The following is an 18,960-nucleotide window of genomic DNA, read 5'->3' as shown; positions in this document are numbered from 1 at the left end:
GTGTTATTGTGTGACTGGTGTTTAAAACTGTTAGTTTGGATTCAACAAAGTCACATAATAACACAAAGTAACAAACTGATCGAGGCAGCAGTAGACCAACAGTCCACCAGAAAAGCCAGTAAGCCTCTCAACTAATATTTCCCAGTGCTGTGAAAAAATCCCTTGAAGCCAAAAAAAACATTTTCCTCATAGGCCACCATTGCAAAAGACACATCCGTAAAACAACAAGACATCTCATTCTGCAAACAAGGTCAGTCATGAGTGTGCCTCATAATAGGGCAGCCCTCTCACAGCTGGTTTGTTTTGGTGCCAAATTTTTTTACCACTCTGTTACAATGGATTTGATGGTGCTCACTGGGATATTCAAAGTTTTAGATATTTTTTTCAAAAGCCTACCTTGATCTGTGCTTGTCCAGAACTTCATCCTTGACTGTTTTTGCAGAGCTCCTTGTTGTTCATGATGGAGCCTTTCAGAGCCGATGCATCTAATACTGAGATCAAGTGACACTTAGCTTGAGCACAGGTGGACTTAGTAATAGTAATTACTAGTAATAAGTAATTGTGTGGCCTTTGGAAGTTTTTGGCTGCACAAGGTCTTATTTAAAGGCTCCATAATAAAGGAGGTGAATACATATGCATGCACAGCTTTAGAGATTATTAGTTTTCAGATTCAGATTTTTTTGAAACAAGTTCCTTTTTTCATTTCACTTCTCCAATTATAACTATTAGATATAAGAAAATCCCAATACAAATCCATTTAAATTACAGTTAATAATAGAAAAAACAAACAACAAAAAAAACAGGAAAAACACTAAGGGGTGTGAACACTTTTGCAAAGCACCATATTAGCACCTCATACCACCCCACTTCACAAGATCCTTTAACTTGAGGAGACTTTTGTTATTAGTATTTTTGGCCAAGTGGCCATCTACAGTTTCAAACATAAATGCTACCATTTGATGCATTGTACCAGATTCTAGCCATAGATTAATTTGCTTCTGCCGTCCCTCAGCAGGTCAGAACAATGACAAACATGCAGTATGTTTAACTGCAACCTGTACTCTGGATCCACAGTGATTATAACAAGGTTACGGGTTTACACCCAGGCCAGCAGCAGTGCGGTGAGCTAAAGGCTAATCTCACACAGTAAAAATGCTTAGTAGCACTTAAGATGTAGTGCAAATGAGAATGGGACAGCAGATAGTTTTTAAGGTATTTAGTCAATAACCAAAGTATTGGACAAATGGAAATTTTGACCTGAAGGTGCTCAGGGATCCCCAAGAATATGCTGACTTGGGAAAATAAACGTCTTTACAAAACTGTTGTGCAAATCCACCTTGTGGATGTTAAGATATTTCTATGGATAAGTCCTGGTAGTGCTGCTGGAGGATCATTCAGGGGATCACCAGGTTCCACCTCTGGGGAGCATAAATGTTCATACAAAACTTAAATTAAAAATGGAACTTACATTATCTTCATGGTGAGGCTAGAAGAAACCACACGGAACACACTTAGTCATTTTAATATATTTGTATATATTCATATATTACACATTTAATACAGGCACGATGAGAAATCGTAGAGACAAAAAGTGGCTGAGATATTGGTAAAAATGTACAATTTATGAGAATCATTTACACAATTTTGCTCTCTTTAAACTCTGTTCAGTACAACACATAAAGAAAGAAAAGATGTGAAAGTGACGGAAAAGAAGGAGCCTCGTAAGTTGATTTTGTACGTTTTGTAGGGACAGCAAGAACCAGCTTGCTTTTATTGAATACACTTATAGAACCTGTGTGCTCTTTTGTTTTTTTTTAATGCATTTGGCTCATTTGACCAAAACCACTGATAAAATGAATTAAAAGAAAACACAGAGTGACATGTTGATATCTCACTCTATAAATGCCTGCTGCTACAATTTTAGGATTTTATGTAAACACATGTATTTCATAGACCTTTAAACATTTTGGCTGATTAAAGTTTAAAGTGAGATACAAAATATTAGACCAAAAGACACAACTTAAATGGACATTTCTATCATCAATTTAAGATTAATGTCTAGATTATTATCAAAGGCTTGAGTCTTAATCCAGAATCATACAAAACATTAAAAACATTAAAATCTGGTGATAATCACCCCGGCAAGATATGATTAACAGAAACAAGTAAATGATCCAAGTACGACATTGGATGAATCAAGTATGTATGAGTTTAAATCACCTGTGAACCAGTCAGTTAAAAAATGACAATTTTCTACAGCACAGCGGACAGTCAAAAGTAAGCCTGATGTGAAAAGTTATTTTAAAATCTTATTCTAAAATCATATCTGAGAGGTCAGTTGGCCACATGATGCACAGTGTATGAAACGGGTTAGGGTAACTCCTGCCCTAAAAAGTTTCGGCAATTTTCAATCACAGCTTCTAGGCAACTAATTTTATCACGTCACATACCAGCATGTTAACCAATTTAAAGGGGAAATGCAGTATTTTTCAACCTGGACTATACTTTTTCAAGTATTTGTGTCTCAGAAACTAATGAGAATAAGGATTTTGGAAACCGTATCGCATGATATCACACAATATGCTGCAGTGTTAGTATTCAGGGCATGTTCGGCAGTTTGCATTCACTAAAAGTGCTTGTTTTTGCCACTGATAGGCCAGATTGTTACACTAAGTGTCTGACAAAAGGATCCCTACAGTGACAAAAAAAATTGCAGAAAGTTAGGTCCTTTCTGTTTGAACAGGAACAGCCTCAAAATTGATATCGCCAAACCCACCAGACTCCATTTAAATAACTAGTAATTTTATCATCATAAAACACATTTCATTCAAAGTCGTCAGTTCCAAAATAAAACTCACAAAACCCATACTGATTTGTCTTTCCACTTTTCCAACAATCATCAACTCTGGTTGGGTTGAAATAAACCCTTAACTCACCAAATCAGATGTGAGAATATGCTGGCTTTACAGACGCTTAAATGACTAAGTATTTAAATGGAGTATTTAAAATGATCTATCTTTGTAGGGATCCTTTCCATAATATTGTCACTAACAACAACATTTTGAGCCTGTCAGTGGCAAAAACAAGCTCTTTCAATAAACGTACATTAACATTGCACAGGTGCCCCTTAGTTATTACATTGCAGCTTGTTTCACAGCTATTTGCTGAAACTCAATACTGGACCAACTTCAAAAACATTTGCTCCCATTAGTCAGTCAGACACAAAAACATGAGAAACTATAGTCCACGTTGAAAAACACCAAACTTACCCTTTAAGTATCATTACATGGTTGAGGCCAATAAAAAAACAGAAAAAATACTCTGTCAATAAGTACAACAGCCTCTACAGCAGCATCCTTTGTTAGTCAGGGACAAGAAGCACCAAGAGTCAAACGTGGCAATTTTCCATCTATTTATCCATTTTCTATACCTGCTTGTGCTGTTTATAGTTGCCAAAGGCTTATCCCAACATGCACTGGGTGAGAGGCAGGACAGGTCAGTAATCTATCACAGGGCAATGGCAGTTCTGTGTCACAATATCTAACCACAGTCAACAACACCGGATTACTCAGTGTCGAGTAGTTGCGGTAAGGCATTTGGATCATTCATTTGGCCTTTTTGTGCTACTGCTCACTTACGTCGACGACTGCACGGCGAGTGTGCGAGAGGTTAATGTCAACTGACGAGCGCAGAGTAGAAAAATACAAAATATAAACGAGTTTGGGATGAACCTTAAATCACAGAACATGACTCATTCTTTTGTGGAAGACAGTCGGGTTGTAAAAAGAGGAGACATTTTCCCTTCAACATCCAAATAAAAGGAGTAAAAAAAAAAAAACACAACTGGCACATTGTTGGTGCTATTCTCATTGACTGTGCTGTAGTATACAAAAAAAGATTCGAGAAAAGTTAGATTCAGGCACATTTCTCTATTAATGGGCACAAAAGTGTGATTAAAAACACTGCCAGTTTAAAAAAAGTGAAGATTGGGCTAATGTCCCGTGATTCTTTTTTTAAAAGCATCTAACATTTGACACAATGTTTTACAGTCAAGGTTGCTGTTTTTTCTTTATAAAGTATAAAAATTAAGGGCTTAAAAATGTAAAACAAGCCATGACCGAAAGGGGAATTTACAAGGACAGAATTTCTAAAAAGACCACACTGATCACAGACCCCATTAGGGGTGATTGTTTAAAAAACTCTGCATTTTACCACAGAGAAATGTAGCTTAAATCTGAAAACCCAAATTTGGGTAATTACTTTTTTTGCCTATTGATCCACAGTATAAGAAGAGGCACTGAGGTCAGACTTTTTTTTTTGTTTTTGCATTCGTTTGAAAGCACTTTGTTATTTTAAGCGATCAAGCTTGTGCCATAAGTGTGTTTAAGACAGATTCTACCTTCATTGTTTCATTGCACATGATGAAAAAAACAAAAAAACGTGAGGAGAAAAAGAAGAAAGATCAGTAAACAAAACTGATTTGAGCGTTGACTCAGAGCTGGTTGAGCAGAATAATCAGTGTTAATATTTACAGTTTTGGAGGGAGAAAGCTTTTCTTCTCTTCCACGGTTTTGTTTTATACTCCTTGTAGGCTCTTGAGAAACGAATATAAGAGGAAGAAGAGCGTCTGAAAGATTGTTAGTGCACTATTTTTTCTTTTTTTTATGATTTCAAATACAATATAGATTTATATCTAATCCATAAATTGTTTCTATACAAAAGTGAATTGATCAGAAAGCATTATTAGACTTCATATCTACACATTTCCTGAAAGCTCGTCTTAGTTTTCTTTTATTTTTTTTTAAACAGTGTTCAATACTCAGTGCTGTTTTATTGTAGTGAGATTCTCGCCTCCTGGGCAAAAGCTCAGATGGATCCAGAGGTTCAGGAAGCCTTGCAAAGTTGCTGTGTCAAAGGATATTTTTTTTTTTGAGAAGTGGTGGGTCACCTCAGCAATCTGCCATGTAACGACCTACAGAAAGAAAGAAAACATGAGCAGTTTGAGGTGCTGATGCATTAAACGTGTCAGAATCAGCTACATACGGATGATCCGGCGTGCTGCATACCTGTGGCAAATCTCTTTTTGTTGAGAGAAAGTCTGTATCCAGCTCCCTGCAGCTCCATGTCCACTCCTGACAAGGTGCTCCCATCGTTCATGAACTGCACTGCTAGAGTGGTGGGGTTCGAGGGGCCGTCTGACAGTTCAAACTTGGCCCTCAGGGACCCGGCGCCTGGGGTCAAACATAAACAAAAGCGCCTTTTTACACTGCCTATTTGAGGCGGAAATATCACACCATTATGTTGTCCCACGGTTCTGTATAAAATGTATTATCGTTGAATACAGGTGACAGAGCTGCCTTGCTTTTAAGCTGCCACTGGAGGTGGTAACAGCGCCAAAAAGTCTGTATAAAAAGGACAGGTGGCCAGATGGGATCATGGGTAGGACGGGTGTGTATCTTGATGGCATGCTATGTTTGTTTATACGCAGCAAGTTAGCAGCTAATTCAAAGAGGAACGGCGGCAGTGAATGTCTGCAATTTGGGAAAACTGCAGGTCTGGGGGCTCATTACTCTCCGTGCAGAGGACAGGATCAGCCACCATATGACAGGGACAGTAAATGATTGTTACTGACATGTTAGGCCATTGCTATGGTTTAGAAAGCACTGCTGACCAAAATGTTTTTTGTCAAACCAGCGGCCGAAGCTGTTGTGTTAAATGTCACGCTCATAACACCTCTTTTGTTTCCATGATGCCGGCATGCTATTTGAAATCATACTGGATTGGAATGATGCCGCCGTCATTTGGTTCTGTGTAAAATGCAAAGGAGGGACTTAAGCCCGGTACACACTGTGCAATTTTGGACTGTCTCAGACGAAAGATGACCATTGTGAAAGAAACGTGCCGATATCTTTGGTTGTGGCTCTAAAACGGAGGTCTTGTGTCGCACAGTGAGAGAGGTTCAAGGACGGCTGTTGTCACGGTCGTGCCATCAAAGACATGCTGGAATAAAATTCTGACAGCGTCCGAAATTTGGGATGAGAATCTTACTGTGTGACTGCTGCTGACCTACATCTACTGACCAACCAACAGAAATGCAGCATGAAATGACACACTGATCAGCACAACACTGCTAAACGCTGAATGCTAGTAGATGCTAATATTTACTTCGAGCTCTCGTTGCAAAACTTTTCCCAGCTTCGAGCACGTCCACATTCATGTCCTCCTCTCTTTCAGACTTATTTCGTCACATAAATGCCACTACAGTGAGGGCTCCATTTGTTTGTTTACATTTTCTCTTATCACTACAGCAGCGTAGATGGATGACGCACGCCGACAACGTTTTGTTCTTGCTTATTAAATCAGTGGACCTATGTCACTGCCTGCCATTCAGTAAGCCATGTCATCGTATAGTCTGCATGCATCAAAGTTGATGTCATACCGAAGTTTATTAAGATTGTAGCTGCACCAAACTTGTAAGACTGCAAAAATCTGAGAAGCTTTGGTGGCATCTCTATAGCACAATCTCCGTGTGAAAAGGGCTACATACACTCACTGGTCAGCAATGGGTCCACCTCATACACATTCTCTACAGGTAGGATTTTGAATGAGCTAATATCAAACAAAGAAGAAGATGACGTACCTTCATTTTCAGACTTTTCTGAGATGTCACTCAGCTTCCACAGACACTTATTCTGCTCTGCATTCCTGAAATCACAGAGAGAAAGATGTTGAAAGAAGGAGGAACTTATAACCCCCCAAAAAACAGCAGTATAAAAGATCCAGGTCCAAAGAAAGAATTTGCTTCTCATGAACTATCACAGAAATGCTTTCACGTACATTTTTTGTGCTCCCGTTGATATAAAAAGCTCCACATCTTACCAGATGGAGTTGGGCAGAGACTGCATGCCGGTGACTCCTCCATCTACAGGCACTAAGATCTGTACGTTGGAGAGCGGACCGGGGGACGCCATGGACTCTGGGTTGTAGCGGTAGTCTACCCGCAGCTCTGATGTAGTCGGTGTGCACTTCCAGTAGATGGCCAGGTTGAGAGGAGTGGAATGGATCCCGTCAGACTGCACCTGGACACAGCAGGGACGACAAAGCTGCTTTGAGTTTGAGCAATTAGAGCTGATGTCCCAAATGTCCTCAGCTGCGATGAGACTACATGACACCATGTTTAATGTCTGAATCTCAACTTATTACTGTCATACACTCAAACACTTTAATAAGACTTTCAAATACTTTTTAAGACTGAAGTTTGATGTCCTCTTAAATCCAAACTTAATGTGAGTCTTAATCACACTATAAAATTTTGCAAAGACTGAGGATCTTGAAGGGTCACTATTTGCAAGACTACAAATACTCCTTTTGAGATTATTTCACATCTTGCTCCTGGTGGAAAATATTACAACAAACTCTCTTTAAGAAATATGATAATTCCTTACATGTCAGCAAAAACACAGAACTCTAAAAACACAAGATAAAGGGTTTCACATGTCAAAAAAACATTTTTTAAAAATTTTTTTTTCACAGTACAAGATTACTGAGATTTGATCACATTCTTACACCTTCACAGAGTCTCGTCCATGTTAACCATCGAGCCGGTTTGCTGCTTCCTGTTTGGTGCTGAGAGAGTGCAGCAAAGCTCATGTTGAACTTCAGCATTTGCATGAGCCAAGAATAAAAGCTTTGGATAATATTAAACATGTCTGCTTTTACTGACTTTTTCAGCTTGGGCTGAATTTTATGGCCACCTAAAACCAAATGATCGAGATAATGGGAGTGCCCACCAACTGAGGTAAAACTCATGATTTTTTTTTGGCATTAGATTTTTGTTCATGACAGTGAAATGCTTGAAAAGTCGTTCGGTGTAAAGCTGGCATTAGAAGTTCAATTGTGACACTGTAATTTGGACACAATCACAATAGGTTGGTTTACTGTGTTGCAATTACAAATGCAAGCTGATAACAAAACTAATATCACTCAAAACATTAATTCTACTTTATCGAAAAGAGTTCTTTGTTTAGCTGAATCTGCCAATTCAGTTTTTACTCTACACCTCGATGAGCTTGTATTTCATTCTATTCCTAGATTTCTCACTACACCATAGCTTAACTAAAACCAAGATTTATTTGTCAAGAGAAATCATAAAAAGACAGGACTTGATGGGGAGGCACGATGGCCTTTTGTGGTTTGTGAGGTTGTGAGCCAAAAGGAGATCCAAGGCTCAATGCACGATGACAGTGTGGCCAAACCAGCTAAAGCTAATTGGACATTTCGAATTTAAAAACAAATATGATACAGGCTCCTTCTACTGTAACATAAAGTAATTTATCAATATTATAGAAAAAAGGGTTTACATCACTGTAAGAAAAACAAAATTGGAAAATGTAGGATTATAGCCTTTAAAAGGCAGAAAAATAACACTAAAAGAAAACTAAACAAAGGCTTCCTTATAGTCACAATACTTCACAGAAAATCTATCAAAGCAACATTGAGTGTAGAGTAAAGTGTCTATTATCTTTCCACATAATGTGTAGCTGGCATTTTCTGAATGGTAGATTTTCTCCTTGTTGAGAACCTGCAGCCTATATATAACTTTTTTTGTTCTTTTTTATGAGGACATGAAATATAAACTAATGTGATAGTGTAAATAAGCCAGTTTCAACATGTAAAACAAGCTTTTTAAAAATACTGTTAGATTGTTTCTTTTTAAAAGCATACTTTGCAGATTTGGTTGAAAATCACCAAAGTATCCCTTACACTTTGGAAAATCGCTATTGAAAGCAGCATATTTCACATATTAGAATTACCACCATGTCTCTGTGCACCAGTCAAGTTGAAGTTACAGTTTACATCCATGTCTGTGAAAACAATGATGCTTCACACACATAAAAAAAATCTTAACAATCAGCACAGTTTCTAAGGTGGACACCCAGGATTGGTGTCACCAATTCAGTATCCAATCAAATATCTTCCTTTCTGTTCCTGACTTATCACATTGTGTAATCGCCAGAAAAGTGTTTTAGCAGAATATTTTGACGTCACAGTGAAGTTTACCTTTGACCCTTTGGATATACAAGGTCAGCACTTTATTATATTATTCTATTAGACATATGTGTGAACTTCAGTCATGATTAGTGAATGAATTATTGAGTTATGGCCACAAAAATGTTTTATGAGGTCACGGTGACTTGACCTTTGACCACCAAATTCTAATCAGTTCAATCTTGAGTCCAAGTGGACGTTTGTGACAAATTTGAGGAAACTGTCTTAGGGGCTTTTTGAAATATTGGTCATGAGAATAAGACAAGTGCAAGGTCACGGTGACCTTGACTTTGACCACCAAATTCTAATCAGTTCATCCTTGAATCTAAGGAGATGTTTCTGCCAAATTTCAAGAATTTCCCTCAAGGTGTTCTTGAAATATCACATTCATAAGAACTGGATGGACAAAAGATCACTGTGACCTTTACCATTGATCACCAAATTTGAATTATTTTATTGTTGGGTCCAAGTGACCATTTGTGCTGAATTTGAAAAATAATTAAGGAAATCATAAGATATCATATTCACAAGAATGAGACAGGCAAGGTTACAGTGACCTTGACCTTTACCCTATAAACCAGCAAAATCTTACACGTTTATAATTAAATCCAAGTGGCTGTTTGTGCTAAATTTAAAGAAATTCCCTCAAGGCATCCCCCAGATATCTTGTTTATGAGAATGGGACAAACCGTCTGCACTGCCTTTATTTCCACACTTCACTTTTTTACTCTCATCTTGTTTCTGCTTCTTTATCAGTCTTGCTTGGAGCTTAAAACACTCTGGGAACTATGTTTTTAGAGGGCATTCTTTAACTATAGTTATTTTATCTGGATTAGGTCCTGGGCTCGCTGTTGGCTGACTGACCTGGTATTTTAGGATGTCTACATTATAGTAGGAAGCTGTAGGATTCTGTTCGGAGGCTTTTCTGAGGTAGGACGTCAGCGCTTGCATGTTGAACCAGAAGTCCTTGGAGTTGGAGTCACTTTGGGAAGGATCACTAGATAAAAAGACAAACAGTCAGAAAGATATACACAGACACACATATTCACTCACGCACAAGGAATAATTGGAGGCTCAATTATTCATTGCTCTTCCTGGCTTTGTGTGCAAAGCTCCAATAGCTTGGAAAAAATGACCCTGTTATATCCAACCAGCTACTAAATCATGAATTCCATTTAATTCAATTAGTCCAACCATGTGGTCCTGGGATAACCGAGAGAAAGGGAAGTGAAAAAAACATTAAAAAAAGATGTCATTTTTCTTTACTTTTTAAGAAAGGATATGAATTTGTCACATTAAATTTGTTTTTAAAAACGGCAGTTTTAAAATAGAAGCAACATATTTAGTGACACATTGAAACTTGCACTTCATGTGAGGTAAAATATGCATTACACACTGAGACTGAAGAGGTGAGGGGTAAAATGATGTACGTTAAGTGAAGCAGCTGTTAAATGAAGTTTGCTGTTCTTTGCTGTTTCAGAGCGTGAAGTATTTCAGAAGAGACATGGGCTGTTGAGAACCTGGCTGTTAAAGTCTGGTGGAAAATACTTCCCTGACAGCTTAATGATAGGTTTATGTCAGATTACTAATTGAATTTCCTCTCACTGACGCAGACTACATTTCCTCCATGCTCACTCAAATCACTGCGTCCAGATCCCTCTTTCACTTAACCACGACTCTGCAGAGCTGATAACTTGTTAATTTTTTCACTTGAAAAGCAGCCTGTTTGTATTTTTTCAGCACTGCTCACCTGTATAGTAGCTGTTGGTTGGGTAGGATCTGCTCCAACCTGCTGGTGTTCTTCAGTTTGAAGGTGAGTACAGCCGGGGAGGGGTTGGTGGTGAAAACCTTGATGATGCCCATGGGGAACGACAAGGTCATGTCTCCTGTGATCTTCACAATGCACCTGTGGAAAAAAGCCACATGACTGTGAACTATGTCTTAGACAGCGGCTGTTGATTATTTTTCCCAATTCTTCAATAACCGTTTTGTTCAGAAAATGTCACTAAACTATGAAAAGACGGCCACTGCAATCTCTCAGTGCCTAAGTTTACATTTTCAGATCAACTATTTTGTCGGACCATTAGTCCAAAACCCAAATATATTCAATTTTATTCAATAAGCAATGACAAATAACAGAGAAAAAATACAAATGAACACATCTAAGAAGCTAGAACCAGAGGCTGTTTGGGATTCTTGCTTGAAAAATGACACAAAAAAACACTATAACTATAAAACTACTTTAACTGAGTTCAAGCTACATTGGACACTTTTTAAGTCTTATTAGTGGATCACAATTGAACCTATTAATACACTTTTTATATACAAAGGTCCTACCAAGCACGGCCGGCCTTAGACTTTTGGGGGCCCTGTGCAGATTTGGTTTCGGGGTGCCCCCCTTGTTGTAGTGTGCTGCCACTTCACATGGCACCAAACCAACATGTGGATTGTAAATATTACTTTAGGCACATATAATGTACAAATAAGCATGGAAAGTGGGACCTATTAGCTGAAACAGACTACAGTAGATATAGTATTGATCCATTACCCTCAAACCGTGTCAAAGGTCCTCTTAAACCGACCTCCAGGTGTCATATTTTTAACTTAAATCATGGGCTGTGGTGCTGGCAAACTGTCAGAGAATAGCTTGTGAAGATACTAATGTGTTACCTACTTGTCTTGTTCATTAATTTTGTTTATCATATCAAATACAAGCGCAAAATGTGATTGCCAAAGAATGCTGGGTGTGTTTGTTTCATAGGTAACAGTAACTTCGGCTTAACCCCACTTCATATTTTTACCACGACTCCTCGTTTTTGAGTGCCACCTTGACCCTCAGAGAAGAGTCACAAGGGTAAGTCGTTGAAAACTGGGACTCTCCTGATATGTCCTCAGTATGCTGGAGTTACATAGAGACTAGGAATGTTGCAGGACATCGTATATATACCGTCCTCTGCAGTGGTGATCTCTCTTGCGTGGAAACAGGCAGCCTTTTGTGCTTCTCAGGATGCTCATGATTCATTCATATCTCAAGTTTGCTATCAATCAATAAACAAGTAATCAAATTTAAAAAAAAAAAAACACTGTTTCATTTTAAAGCCATTATCAAGTCTGCACTGATATTAGAGGAGTGATAACAAATGCAGCAACTTAGCTGCTTGATTTAAGTAAAATTTCGGACACAGTAATTTGTCAAAGTGCGGGACAACAATGTAATGTTGACTAGCTAGCTGGTGAGGGACTGAGACATGGGCGTACTAGCAGTTTCCTACAAAAGAAAATGGCCATGATGACCTGTGTCAACAATTGTATTAGGGGCCCATGTGGGTAATAAATGGGCTGAAAAATGGGCCCTGTATGGGAATGCCAACAGATTCCATATTGGCCCTGTGCCTATTACCCACATGGGTGGGTTTACCCAAGTAGGCCCCTACCTACGTTGTCCATTTCACCCATCTCTGAGCTCAATGTTTTTTTGCTATTTGTTGAAAAAAAAAAAAGGCACAAAATGTAGTCAGTTTTTGTTTAGGAAATTTTTATGACAGTACTATCTCCTGTTCAATGAAATTAATTTTTTCTAGGTGCCAACCAGAATATGGATGATGCACGTTTGTCCTTCTATAAATAACTGGATAGACGTGCCAGTGGAGACGTACGTGATGTAAAAGGTTACTTTCTCTTTGCATCTAAGCATGGACATTTTTGTACGGCTCTGGGAGAAATGGGTACGATATGTTGGGCCTCCCAGACCTGACTTTGTTGGAGTGGTAACTTGAGGGAATATTCCTAACTTTTTTTTTTACTGATTCTATTGGACTGCTTCAAGCATTTAATTTTATTTTATTCTACTTTATTTTGGTTTATCGCTACCTGTCCAGGATGTATTTGAAACGAAATGTTATATGGACAGATGTTAGCTAAGTAAAAGATGAAGGCAAGACTTTTAAGAGGTCATGGTCATTGGCTCACAGTGTTGCTGGCAGGGACACTGGTGACCAAAATGTATCACTATAACTTCTAAATGTTTGTTTTGGCTGATATAAAAATGTGCATTTGTCCCAGGTGTCTTGATTTTGTATAACTACAGATGATAACAGTATCTGTTTGTTTACTTTCAAATAAATAAAAACCTTAATCTAAAAGCAAAAAATAAGAAAAATATCTTTTCTGGGGGCCCCAAACAACTGCTTATATCACTTAATGGGACCCAAGGCCCTTTTCAAAGTGGATATTGAACACTTTGGGTCCCAGGTGTAACACATCTCCATTTCCACTCTTCTTAATAAACATCTGTATGCCTCTACAGTCTACAGTTTCCAGCGTCTTCCCTCAGTTGGGGTTGGCCGAGGCTGTGGTGGTTAACGGCCCACAGCGGGTCTCAACCTTGCACCGTGTCTCCGCTGCATTGCTTATGAAATGTTCCATTTACTAATCCCTGCAAAAATAAGCTTTTTGCACAGCAGCAATTTAACAGCAGTTAACCAATAAAAGGCTGTATGTTTTCTCTGCCCCAGACTATAATCTACCCCATGTAGGTTATCCACTCTGAAAGAATGGTGTCAGGCTAACACAAAACATTCCACACATGCAGAGCGAGAGGGAGGTACTATCTGCTAAATGCACAACCAAAAGGTTTGAGCGTGGACCAGACAACGTGTACCATAGAACTCATGTGTAGTTAAAGTTCAAATATGGACAAAAATGTGTATGCGTGCAGGTCCATGTCGGGCCCTTTGAGCAGCCGGAGGTCATGTGAGACTCACTTAGTAGGATCAGCTCCTTTGAAGTAAGCATTAACCGATTCTGTGAAGGCCACGGCAATGGGCAAAGCATCTTGGGATGCCAGGGTCACAGGGCTGGGACCGCGAGACGTCCCTGAGAATGAGAGAGGAACAGAGTTTGAGGTCTGTTGACTCAGCTGCAGGTCAGACTTTCACAACAGCGGGGTCCAAAGCTCACATTAGAATTAGGAAGGTTTGATCATGCAAAGATGCTTTACATCATTCTGAGTTTTTCTATTATTGCATTTCAGGAGGTCAGTCATTCATACATTGCAAATCAGTACATTCTGTTATTTTTCAAACCAACAGAAATGAGGTAGGTTTTAGGGTGGGCGATATATCAAATAGGGCCTATACTCAATGTATTGCAGCTTGTTTCACGTGAAATATATAGAATGACTGCTGCAAACACTGAGTAAAAAAATGCCACTAAAATGAGAGACACAAACATAAAACAGGGCTTTCGCAGAGCTGCAGACTGTGATTATTTAGTTGCATTTTGCAACCATGGAGCACTAGTGCAACTTGCAAATACTACTAATATATGTACTGGAGTGCTGTTAGTTTGTTTCCAGCTTACAGTGAATTAATCATTATGTTTAATGGCGCTGCGGTAACAGTCAGGTAACAACAGGTAACTTAATTAGTGGTAGAGGCGGTAGTATGAGCAGGTAAGGCTGTGTGTTTTTGTATCTGCAGAGCTCCGATTGCAATTATTGAGTCACATTTTTGAACAAGAGCACCAGTGCAACTTGCAAATCTTTGTAATGTGTGAGCTGGAGAGCTGTTACTTTGTTGCCATCTCTCAGTGAATGAATCCTCACATTTAAAGGTGCAACAAGAACAGTTTCAAGTTAACAGCATGAACATCATGACTTGCAGTCTGAGATGAGCTGGGTTCTTCAAAATAAAAGCAAAATGGGTTGTGCTCTTATTTATTTAATTATAACAATACTTAATCTAACTCTATTATAACAATACTTTATTTGATTTCATTGTACCAGTACTTTATTTAACCCTCTGAAACTTGTTTTGACATCAGTTTTCTTGAGCTGCGTTCCAATGCCTTTCACAAACTATTTGACCTTTTGAAACCTGAGCAAACTGGTTTGATTTCTCTTGAAAATATGGGGGAAAAAGCAATGAGCAACTTGGCAAGAAATGTCCAACAAATTGTGAAAAATATGTACACGGTCAAAGGAAAATTACCTAAAAATTAGTTTTGATAAAGAGGGGAGACTTACTAGAAAATTATACACAAAATAGGGAAAAAATATCTGGAATACCATCTTTATAATCATAATAATTTTATTTTTAATAATGTTACAAAACAAATAAAATAAAAAAAATCAGCACTTTTTCTAGGTCATTTTCTTGTATTTCTTTGCTATTTTGTTGCCAGCTTTTGGGCTATGTCTTGTTAAGTTGCTCAATGCCTTCTCCTTATGTTTTTGAAGGAAATCAAACCAATTTGCCCAGCTTTCAAAGGGCTAACATTATTATAACAGTACTTTATTTACCTTTACTATATGGCTGTAGCTACTTTATTTAACTTTACTATAACTGTAGTAATATAGTAATATAGTAGTATATTATAATTTATTTTAGTAGTCTACGCTAGTTTAGAGGAGATTTCAAAATACTGAGATATATATTATGTATTGCAATGTAGCCTAAAAATATTTTGATATTATCGCCCAACCCTAGGTATGTTTTAGAGTTCATTGTGATACAGCTGCTTTAGTTTGAATTAAGGGGTTCAGACAGCATATTAAACTCAAGTCAATTCAGTCAATTCAATTACTGAATGATTCTAACAGTAAAATCTTTATTATGTTAGGAAATTATGCTGTTGTCAAGAAGACAAATGTAAGAAACGGACCGGAAAAGGTGAACATGAAGAGCAAACAAGACAGAAAAACACAATCACTGCAAAGCAAGACATCCAGTTGTCTGTCCAGCCCATTACACAGACTGGTGTTAGTTTTACTTTGAGGAGAATCCTCTTGTATGAACTTCAACCATACCTGCTGGTGTTTCACACCGCTTCTCAAAGGTAGGCAGCTTCGCTATGAACACATCATCCTCTTTATGCCAAATTAAAAGGCATGAAGAAGAAAAGGAGGAGATAAACAAACCCAGAGAACAAAAATGTGAGAAGAGATGATGCAGAGTAAGTCCTAAATGTGTGATAGTGGCAGGTGAGCCCTAAGCTCATGGAGCTGACTGCACAGAGATGAACGAGGAGCTAACAGGCCCTGATGATGACAGTCTCAGCATCGGTGGATTGTATGCAGAAGAGAGATGACCACAGAAAGGAGTGTCTCTTAGGGAAAACAAGTTTGGAAAGGCAGACTCACTCTGGCTTAGTAGATAGAAAGGAGAGAGGGAGAGCAGCTCTGGCTCTGGGGAGGAGAGGGGGAGAGCAAAGGTGTGCTCAGCTCCTGTAAGGAGAGGAGTGAGAGGAGAGGGAGAACAGCACATCGTGTTGCAGACACAAAAAGGTATGTGGCAGGTTGGGAAGGAGCTAAAGAAAAGGAGAACAAATAGTTCCAAAAAAAGGGAGTTCATAAACAGAGGAGGCTTACCAACAGTGGGGGTGTTACCGGCGCTGAGTGAAGCATTTGAGGACAAGGAGGAGGAGCTCTCTGCCCGGGCCAGCGGTGCTGTTGGAGGAGGGCTGGCGTTAGATGTCTTGGGTGGGCTAAACGGCCGTACCTGAGTGAAGGGAGTCACAAATAAGATGGTGGTACAATATCATTTTAACACTTTTGTGTCACTCAGTTCCATAAAAGTTGAGACATTGTGTAAAAGGTAAATGTAAATATTTTTTGACCTATATTCAACTTACTTACTTATACTTAATGTTCAAACTGATAAACTTTATTGCTTTTTTGAAAATATACACTCATTCTGAAATAGATGCAAACTTCTCTGGGCCCATGCTCACCTGAGAAGCACTGACACAAAGTGGAAGCGTGCTAACTAGTTCACATTTCAAATTGTTTTTGGAAATTATAGGCATCATGTTTTCCAGGCTAAAGAGGAAAAGGACCATCCAGACTGTACCCGGCCCAAAGTTGACAAGCCAGCAGCTGTGATGGTATGAGGGTGTGTTTATGCCCATGGCATGATGGGTAACTTGCACATCTATGAACACACCATAACTGCTGAAAAGTACACACAGGTTTTGGAGCAACATATGCTGCCATCGAGACAAAGTCTTTTTAGAGGACATCCCTGCTTATCCCAGCAAGACAATGAGACACATTTTGCACATGTTACAACAGTGTGGCTTTGTAGTCGAAGAGTGCAAACACTAAAATTGGCTGTCAGCAGTCCAGATCTGTCTCCCCCTGAAAATTCTTGGTGCATTATAAAGCGCAAAATACAACAACAGAGACCAATGGCAAAGAATTTCACTTTAAAAACTTTAAGAATTACTGTCCCAAGTTCCTAAATGCTTACTGAGTGTTTTTTGTTTTTTTGTTTTTTTTAAAGGGAATCACACACATTAATAAACACGCCCCTGTCTTTTTTGGGATGTGTTGCAGGCATCAATTTGTAAATGACTAAAAAACAAACAAAAAAAACAACAATGCCCTGACTTTTTCAGAATTTGATTTGTAATTACTCACAATCTCATTGATTCCTGTGAGTTTTCCAGTGGGGAGTTTGGGCCTGGAGGAGGGTCGTGGCGGGGGCACCAGGGCACCAGCTGTCAGTGGGGTCGTCGGTCGGTTTGGTACTGGCACTGGCACTAAACAGAGAAACAGTGAGTTTTACCAGTTGGTGACAGTTTAACAGCCTGTGAATCAGTTACAAACAAACATATGTACTTCATATGTACTTCATTCATGTGGATGCAAAACCATCATGCATCAAGACCTCTTCACCATAACAGCAAAACATGTTTACAAATCATAAAAGGAAACAAGTAAAACACATTCCAAAATTAATTTCACAAAAAGAAACTCAAAGACAAACATGTTGCAAACCAGGCCGTGAGTTAGATAAGCATGTCAGTAAAATAGAATAATGAAATAAAACAACAGAAAATAATGAAACTTCAAATGTGAAACAAATGCACAATATAAAAAATTTAAAATTAATTAACAAATATTAAGATAAAAGAAAACATAAACCTCCAAACCTCAGGCATAAGACACATCTCTAGCATCAGTAATAATGTTACCATTAAATATTTTGCTTGATGGAGCTGTTGGTATTGGCCTATCTGTAATCCCAGAGAAGACATCAGAGAGAGAGTTGCCCTCTTCTTTGCTGCCCGTTGCTTTGCAGTAAGCGTCGGCAGAGTCATCAGACAGGAAACGACTTGACCTGCCGGAGCTGGACTGAGGCCTCTGAAGCTCCTTCACAGACGACCCGGAGCTCTGACGGCGAGCCGGAGCGAAATTATCACTGAAGGCGATCCACTGACTCTGGGACCAGGACACGGAGGAGAAGGCGTCGCTGCTCTTTGGAGGGCTGGCAGCGGCAGGGCTTTTGATGGGGTCAATTGGCTCGGTCGGCAGGGTGATAGGGGCACTCTGGGCCCTCGCTGGTACGGGCTTGAGTGCTTGGAAAGGGTTTTCTGGTGAGTCCCAGGGAGAGGATGTGGATGAGGAGAAAGAGGAGACATCTTTGGATTGTTGGCTCTCTGCCAGGGGGGGAGAGCGCTCCCGTTGTGTCACTGTCTCAGCTAAAGGGGGTTGATTTTATTGAAAGAAGCAATAAACATGACAATGCAAAGCAAAGTGTACTCATCAAACATTTAGTAACACAAGAAAATTACAAATTAGTCTCAAGACACACATGCTGTCCTGCTTTTACCTTTTAACAGTTTTCTTCCAGTATTTGTTAGAGTAGAATCCTGTCTGTTGTGTACTGGTTGTGTACTGGTTGCCATTACAGTGGTATTGTTATCTGACCTGCTGGGGTGACCAATCATACAGTGGTGTTATATCGCAGTGTTGTCCTTTTATTACTAAACTTGCTGCTTTCTAATGCAATCTGGCTTCTGAGCTGCTGAGCTATCTGTTTGAAAGATGAGTCAAACATCCGTTTAGCATGACCCTGGTGAGTTTAAATCACTCGGTAATGTTTAAAGCTAGTGATGTGTCACTGGGTT

The 18,960-nt window shown here is 39.0% G+C and overlaps 1 protein-coding gene across 1 annotated transcript in view; it reads right to left on the bottom strand.

The window, feature by feature from the left end:
- Nucleotides 1–1,515: 1,515 nt before the first annotated feature.
- Nucleotides 1,516–18,960, bottom strand: part of fcho2 (FCH and mu domain containing endocytic adaptor 2) — a 66,982-nt gene continuing 49,537 nt past the window's right edge. Inside the window, exons 19-28 of the mRNA XM_042509971.1 lie at nucleotides 18,025–18,531; nucleotides 17,468–17,589; nucleotides 16,418–16,547; nucleotides 13,812–13,923; nucleotides 10,799–10,954; nucleotides 9,913–10,045; nucleotides 6,880–7,079; nucleotides 6,641–6,705; nucleotides 5,067–5,231; nucleotides 1,516–4,972 (exon numbers count right to left, since the gene is read on the bottom strand). Coding sequence (XP_042365905.1) covers nucleotides 4,950–4,972; nucleotides 5,067–5,231; nucleotides 6,641–6,705; nucleotides 6,880–7,079; nucleotides 9,913–10,045; nucleotides 10,799–10,954; nucleotides 13,812–13,923; nucleotides 16,418–16,547; nucleotides 17,468–17,589; nucleotides 18,025–18,531 — 1,613 coding nt within the window. The 3' untranslated portion in view covers nucleotides 1,516–4,949. The remainder of the gene's footprint in view (nucleotides 4,973–5,066; nucleotides 5,232–6,640; nucleotides 6,706–6,879; nucleotides 7,080–9,912; nucleotides 10,046–10,798; nucleotides 10,955–13,811; nucleotides 13,924–16,417; nucleotides 16,548–17,467; nucleotides 17,590–18,024; nucleotides 18,532–18,960) is intronic.

Source organism: Plectropomus leopardus, chromosome 20 (genome assembly GCF_008729295.1).
Source record: "Plectropomus leopardus isolate mb chromosome 20, YSFRI_Pleo_2.0, whole genome shotgun sequence".
Lineage (NCBI taxonomy): Eukaryota > Metazoa > Chordata > Actinopteri > Perciformes > Serranidae > Plectropomus > Plectropomus leopardus.
Note: the sequence above shows the minus strand (reverse complement) of the source record. Positions and strands in the feature narration are given on the sequence as shown.